At 32.2% G+C, this 7108-nt stretch overlaps 1 protein-coding gene across 2 annotated transcripts in view; it reads right to left on the bottom strand.

Moving 5' to 3' along the window:
* LOC108733080 (voltage-gated potassium channel subunit beta-2) overlaps positions 1-7108 on the bottom strand; it is a 22015-nt gene that overhangs the window by 4114 nt on the left and 10793 nt on the right. For both annotated transcript variants that reach the window (XM_025973634.1, XM_025973633.1), the window contains exons 5-6: positions 2605-2732; positions 2280-2492 (exon numbers count right to left, since the gene is read on the bottom strand). In XM_025973634.1, coding sequence (XP_025829419.1) covers positions 2280-2492; positions 2605-2732 — 341 coding nt within the window. The remainder of the gene's footprint in view (positions 1-2279; positions 2493-2604; positions 2733-7108) is intronic.

The following is a 7108-nucleotide window of genomic DNA, read 5'->3' as shown; positions in this document are numbered from 1 at the left end:
CAGCTACATAAATTGCTTGTTTAATCATTCTATAACTTCCAAATTAAAATATCTAATGAGAAGTGTTCTTAGAGTAAAATTATAGGATTTTTCCACAAACAGTACTTAATAAATAATAAGAATTTTGTCGCAAAATTGTTGAATTTATAAGGTTGAATCGTTCCACATACAGAAATAACAAGGTAATTCTCTAGCTCTGGTGGCCCATGGTTGAAGGAGGTGGAAAATGTTTAGAGGAGATGAAGGTGACATTGTACTATATAATATTAAGAAAATGTTTTAGGTAGGGTAGAGGAGAGTATATAAAATCAAATATTAAAGATTAATTAAAACTCTGGAAATCCCAGTTCTATAGTTTTACCCAAATTATTCACAAAGAAATAAATCTCACTCAAAAAAAAATTTACGATACTGGATTACGTTGGACTGGGAAACCAAGGTTGCCTAACCCAACCCGTAGTTTCTTTTTCAGTATTCAGTTTTTTATCTCCGCCTCTTGAGCCTCAACCCCTCTGCCCCCACGCTAAAGCAATATTTTATGGGTCATGAGGTCCGTGTTCTAGGCAATGATAGTAAATAAAATTATACATAAAGGCCAATATTAAGCTTCAACTGCTATAGACAATATGCAATAAATTTTAGGTCTCAACATTGTTTGGGATGCGCCTTAACAACAAAATTATTTGCTATTGTTAGATCATAAAATATGAAATTAAAAAAAAGATACACATTATGAAAAAAATTGTGAAAATTTGTGGTGGTACGAATTTTCTGTAATGTAAATTTTCTTTACCTACCTACATATTTACCTTTTTTGATGAAAATTGTAATTCATTCTTTTTCGAAATCTTTTTAAAATGTAGATAAAAAATACGAAAAGGTAGTGAGCATTCACAAAATCTAAAAGTTAGCTACGTGATAGGGCTCAAGAAAAAAGCGGAATTCAAGTTTATGAAAAAGCAAGATTATCTCGATAGTGTCAGTAATAGTAATAGATAAAATGCCTATAACTACATAGATTTCACAAAACTTTAGAATACACTAACTACCTACTGTTTAAACATTAAAATACTTCATTACCAAAGAAATTTGTAGCAAATAAAGTACGAGAAATGAGCTGTCAAACAAAAAACTACAACTACTTACAACAAATAAAATTTTGGATAATTCAGATAATTTTTAAAGTGAGATTAGGTGGCAGTCTTTTAAAGATCTATCAAACGTGTTTAATAAGAAACAATATAAATATTATGATTATAAAACATTTGAAGACTAATCAGTGTCATTAATAACTGGATATATTCCTTTGAAGTTAGACTACTTATATTTCTAGTTTTAACACTTTTGCATACAAATTTTCTTAGCTCTTAAACCAACTGGATAACAAGGATAAAAGTTGATTTAGGCTTTCACGGCAGTTGTCTGAACAAACTGGATTTCCGGATTCTAATCGTCTCTTATTGATAAAAACCCCTGACGGAACATAGCGTCATCAAAAGTAAACTAAAGTGCATCGACAGCGTCAAGTTTCTGAAGATGCCCTTTGCGATAGAAGACGAAACGTTAAACACTTTTGACGTAACCATGATCCGTCATGGGGATCGAGTCAATAACACACGATTAGAATCCGGAAATTCAGTTTCTTCGACAAAGATAAAACAGTTAGTTGTGTATAAATTAGAGTGTGGGTCATGCACGAAATTTCCCTTTGGAAAGATTGGGCGGTTTTTCGGTAAACGAATTAATGAACATCAGTAAGACATTTAAACAATTAAAAAACTATTGTGATTATGCATCACATCTAACCACGAAAAAACATTTTTTACAATCTTACATACTGAAAGTAAACCTTAACCTCCTCGAAAATATGGAAATTAATAAATATAGGAGTAATAGTAGTACTACTGAGTGACAAAATAGAGTTAAATAATTCCCTTCACTTTCTACCCTAGTTTCAATCACTTCAATGTATGTATAAGTAGAAGTGCTATCTGTCCAACAGGTTTAAGAGCAGTGTAGCTTCTGAGGAAGCCACAAAGTAGCGAAACGGTCGTTAAGGTAACAAGAGTTTATGAAATCTATAAGCAAATGATTTTAGAATCCTCCATGTGGAAAATGCCACCCGAGTCGAATACAAGGGTGGAAACCACACGAAGGATAGTAAAATCATTTTCTAATAACGATTATTTTAATAATTCGTTGGTTATTAAAAACCAAAAAGGACTTCACGTATTGATAGACCCTGCTTCTATTTCATTTAGTTTTATTAATGATCTTACCTACTCCAATTTTATTGTACAGTTCGGGCATGTGTAACTCGGTCTTCTCCCTACAAAACATGTTGTATTCCGTCTGTTCTACGATCGGTGTTACACAATTGAATTGTCGACAGTTAGTATAGGCCTCCATTATTTCCACGGGGGACCACCTTGCAGTGCCCCAATACATCACCCATCCTTGCGAAATTATATAATGCATAGCTCTGACGACCTCTGTCAACATAAACAAAAGGATATCTAAGAAAAAAACAAGCAACAAATTCCTTTAACAGTAACGTATTGTTGATGTTGGATATTAAAATTTTAATTACTGCAGAAAAGTTACCTTCCATTGGGCACATAGAATCGGCCTTATGAATTATGACGATATCGATGTAAGGTAACTGTAATCTCATCAAGCTCGCTCTAACGCTTTCGACTATGTGCTTTCGAGATAATCCTTTTTCTTCTGATCTACAAGAAAAAGAGATGGTTAATTAGGTGGTCATGGGGCATCCTATAGATTATTCAACATGGAAATCCAATCCAAAGCATATCTACAGGGTGTTTCAAGCATAACTAATCATATTTCAAATCTAATTTCGGAACTTCAAAAGAACAAAATGTTTGCGATGAAGATATGCCCAAATGCGACAGTCTTAACAGTTACTATTAACGACAACAACCAGTTATTAAGTTAGTTAGTTAGTTAGTTAGTACTAAGAACTAGTGCTCAAAACTAGCCATAACAATCGTTCATAACTCGCTCGATATGTTCTCCTAAACATTTAATTCTCGATTTCAAAGATAATACTAGGCCAAAGATTTCGACAGCTACAACTTTTAAACGAAATTGACTTTGACTTTTCGCAGCCCGTAGCTGGAGAACGGTAGGACTTTTCGGAAAAATTCTTTCACAGACGGATGCCCCGGCTCAGTGCGAACATTATAGGACATGTGCGGTCGAAATCTGTGCCGATCCAAAATTCAAAATTTTCAAAATTTTTAATATTTTATTTTCTTTCGAGTTCACGACGATCCGGGCCATCCGTTAGTGCAAGAATTTTTGCGCTATCTCTTATAGTTCGTCAGATATGTTCTCCTAAACATTTAATTCTCGATTTCAAAAATAACACTAGGTGAAAGCTTTCGACAGCTATAACTTTTAAACGAAATCTCGTAGGTAGGCGCTTTTATAATCCACCCAGAGCGCAGTATCTCTAGAAAATTTTGATAGCACTTCCATAGATTTCGGACCATCCAGTCGGAAGTTAAAGGTCTTCCTGTGGACTCAGAAAAACGCCAAAAATGAAAATANATTCCATGTCTGCTCCATTTTTTCTGTGATTGCTGGAGCTTTGCATAGCCAAACAAGCATTTTACGGTAAATTGTTATAGCTGCTTGAATTGCCCTTTTCTGAACTGCAATATTGCTATCAGACAATAACAAATGAACTGTAACCATAACATCTACAAGGTACTGTTCGTCTAACTTGCTACAAATCAGTTAAAATAGCAATAATTTACACATTGTAACTGCCACAAACCTACCATACTTCTTCTATAAAACCCATTAATGTTTTTTTAACATCTGCACTCTTATCAGTAACAAAATTGAGAATATTTTGTAAAAATTCACGTAACAAAAAAGGTGTTTTTCTAACTAAAAATTCTTGAAGTTTCTGTAATATCTCAACCTTTTCTTTAGGATTTGACGATACAGCGGAGATATTTAACCATTGTGTAATCTTAAAAATAAGAAAACAAGAATTAACACGAGGCCAAAGCTTTTGAGAGCTATAACTTTTAAACGAAATTTCATAGGTGGGCGCTTTTATAATCCACGCAGAGCACAGTATCGCTAGAAAAAATTTTTAATTTTTTATAGTTTCCAATTTCAAAACAGATGCTTGATTTATTTAGAAGGTTTTGTGACTATTTCATGTGTCTGAAAAAACTCATTTTTAGTTAAAGAAATGGAATAATGCCGACCGACAGGTTGATTTCGGAAATTGTGTTGTTTAATAAAACGGCAAAATGCTTAGTAGTAAAAGGTTACTCTCAAAAAAAATTTATATATAGTGCTGAATTCAGATTTTATTTGTCAAGTTAAACCTGGAAGACCATATAGAAGGGACTTTTCGACTCTTTTATGAATGATGTAATTTCAATTCTGTGCAAGAAGCANTAAATAATTGCTCTTCCGACGCAGCTTCCAAAAGCAAACAATGAACAGATTCATTTTTGAGGCACCAGGCAGTACATAACTGAGCAACCGAACATCCCAATTTTTCCGACAGGATACTCAATTCCTGAAGTTTTTCCGAAACTTTCCTACCCTTGTCTAATTGATTTCGATCTTTAGACCAATTCCAACTCTACAAAAAGATCATCAACACACATTTATTAATCACTTCAACATAATATAAATATTATTATAGACCCTTAAAATACCTCTTTATTAATTGCTGCTTCATCTTCTGTCCAAGAAAATGAAGTGTTTTTATTTTTAAAATTGTACCGCGAGAAGAAATTACTTCTGTCGTCTCTATCCATTGAAGAAATCATGGATGTCGTACCCCATGTCATTGCTCCTGAAAATGGTAAATAAATATCATGTACACCCCAAAATATCAATAGCTTTTTTATCTAGGCAGATATCACCTACATTACCGTTTGTTTAAACTTATTCGTAATTTTACCAATTACATTCGCATTTGCCTTGCAAAAACCAATTACAGTTCCTTTTCCAAATTTACTTAAAATCTCTATTAATTTTCACAAAACTTACATTAAAACTCTTAGCAATTAGTTCTATTTACTAATATTTAATCAGTATCTATAATTAATATTAATATAATTAATAGTGTTTTAATAAATAAATTAATTCTATCGTTGTGAATTACTTCTCATAAAATTAACGCTAATTATCCAAAGAAATGATGGATGAGAAGAGAACTGTGATCGATCAACCAAAAAAGAAAAATTAATGAGAAATTGTGGTGCTAAAAGGTTTTCACTCTGCTAGTGCCCCTTGAAGAAGCGAATGGGAACTTCTGTGTTGTGCAATTTGTTTAGTGCAATTCTTAAGCTTTAGTGTACTGACTTTTTCACTGCAACATGTATCGATTTCAATTTTGAAAAATTAAAGCTTGAAGTTAAAACATTATCCCAGTTATTCAGTTAGTACGCATACGTACCAGTAGGACGTTATCGGGTGAGTCACAAGAAAATTACGAAATTTTATCTTAATTTTTTTTTTTTTGAAAGCTTAATTTTTAGAACGTTTGTTCAGTTTATTAAATTTATTTTATTGGAAAATCATCCAAATCAGTATGTTATTGTATTACAATAACAAACATTTTTGATTTTTTCTACAAAAACAAAATACAGGGAACTCAGTTTAGTCATCTGCTTTTAATTTCAATAACCATGTATCAATTACAACCCAATGTTTCAAAGATATTTAAAGAGACATCTCGCAATTTACCAATGTGAAATTAAGCAGGAAGAAAAGATTGCTGTTTAGTAATCTATAAATTAAAGTTGAGTTTTAACTGATTTCTTCGAGGTATTAGTTCACAAGAATTAACTTTTTTAAATTTCTTTTTTATTCAACCCTGTTCACAAAGGCAATAAACGAAGAAAATAAGAAATGATTTCTCCTGTATGAGTATATACACTAAAATACAAATAAAGAAACACAAAAAGTTTGTGAAAATCTTTCTTTATTCATATGTAAACATGGATTTTAATCATGTATTCAATAACAATTTTTAGAACTTACCTCAGATGGAATACATGCAAACCAATTTTTCCTTTACTTACCTAGCTATCAGAGCACTAGGATTTATACGAGGTAGTTTTAGGAAAAAATAAATTATTAAAACTGTTTATCAATGCAAACATGATAGCAAATAGACAACAAAAACAGAGAAAGATTTACAACAACTTTGGTCTTTATGAAACTGTTGGTGAAATTCTGTTAGGGTAAGAAGGTAAAATAATAGTTAAGATTGAGCTTATATCAATTCGTTTATTTTGTAATTATTGATGAATACTTTGCGTTATCTAAGTAAAATCACTATCGTTAATTTACTCGTAAGACTCAAGAAAGAGTTATACACAGGATTTATTGTTATCTAACTTTTTTCTTCGTTCGTTGGCCGAAGGAAATAGACGCATTATTATTATTATTATTAAGATTTCTTTTCGGAATACGGTTTGAAAATGCATTTAGGTCCCTCTTCCGAGCTGTACGTCCACTTCATCTTGCCCTTTGGCAAGTTCAAATCGGATTTTGCGATTTTACGAGTTGCAGAGAACTCGGACCCTTTTTGTCACTGCAGTTCACAAAACGGAATTCTTTGGCTAACTTTGTATTCCATTTCGTTACTTTCAAAATCTTCTTCTTTCGGACTCTCGACGTTGCTACAGCCCTCAGCCACCGCACTATAAGAAAAAAGAACAAACAAAATTACATCTTTTGTTGTTGGTGTTTGAGATTCAAAAAATGCACCATTCTTTTATAAAATACTAATAAATTATCTGTATATAGTTGTTTCAAAACTGAATTGAATCGTACAGAGATCCAAGAAAAATATTACTATAAAGATAAGGTAAAGTTAAGGATAAAAAAGGAATTTTATCGTAGCTACCAACAACCGACATTTCACCTTTCGGTAGAAGTCTTCTTGAACGTATTTTTGTACCTTGAAGGGGCAAAATACCAAAATGTGAAACGTCGGTTATTGGTTGCTTCAAAAAATCCTTTTTACCCCTAAGTTGACTTTAATTTTTACAATTATATCTCTGAAAAAGTTGAATTAAAAATTACTTACAGTACGTGA

The sequence above is a fragment of the Agrilus planipennis genome, unplaced genomic scaffold (genome assembly GCF_000699045.2).
Source record: "Agrilus planipennis isolate EAB-ADULT unplaced genomic scaffold, Apla_2.0 scaffold51, whole genome shotgun sequence".
NCBI classification, from domain to species: Eukaryota; Metazoa; Arthropoda; class Insecta; order Coleoptera; family Buprestidae; genus Agrilus; species Agrilus planipennis.
Note: the sequence above shows the minus strand (reverse complement) of the source record. Positions and strands in the feature narration are given on the sequence as shown.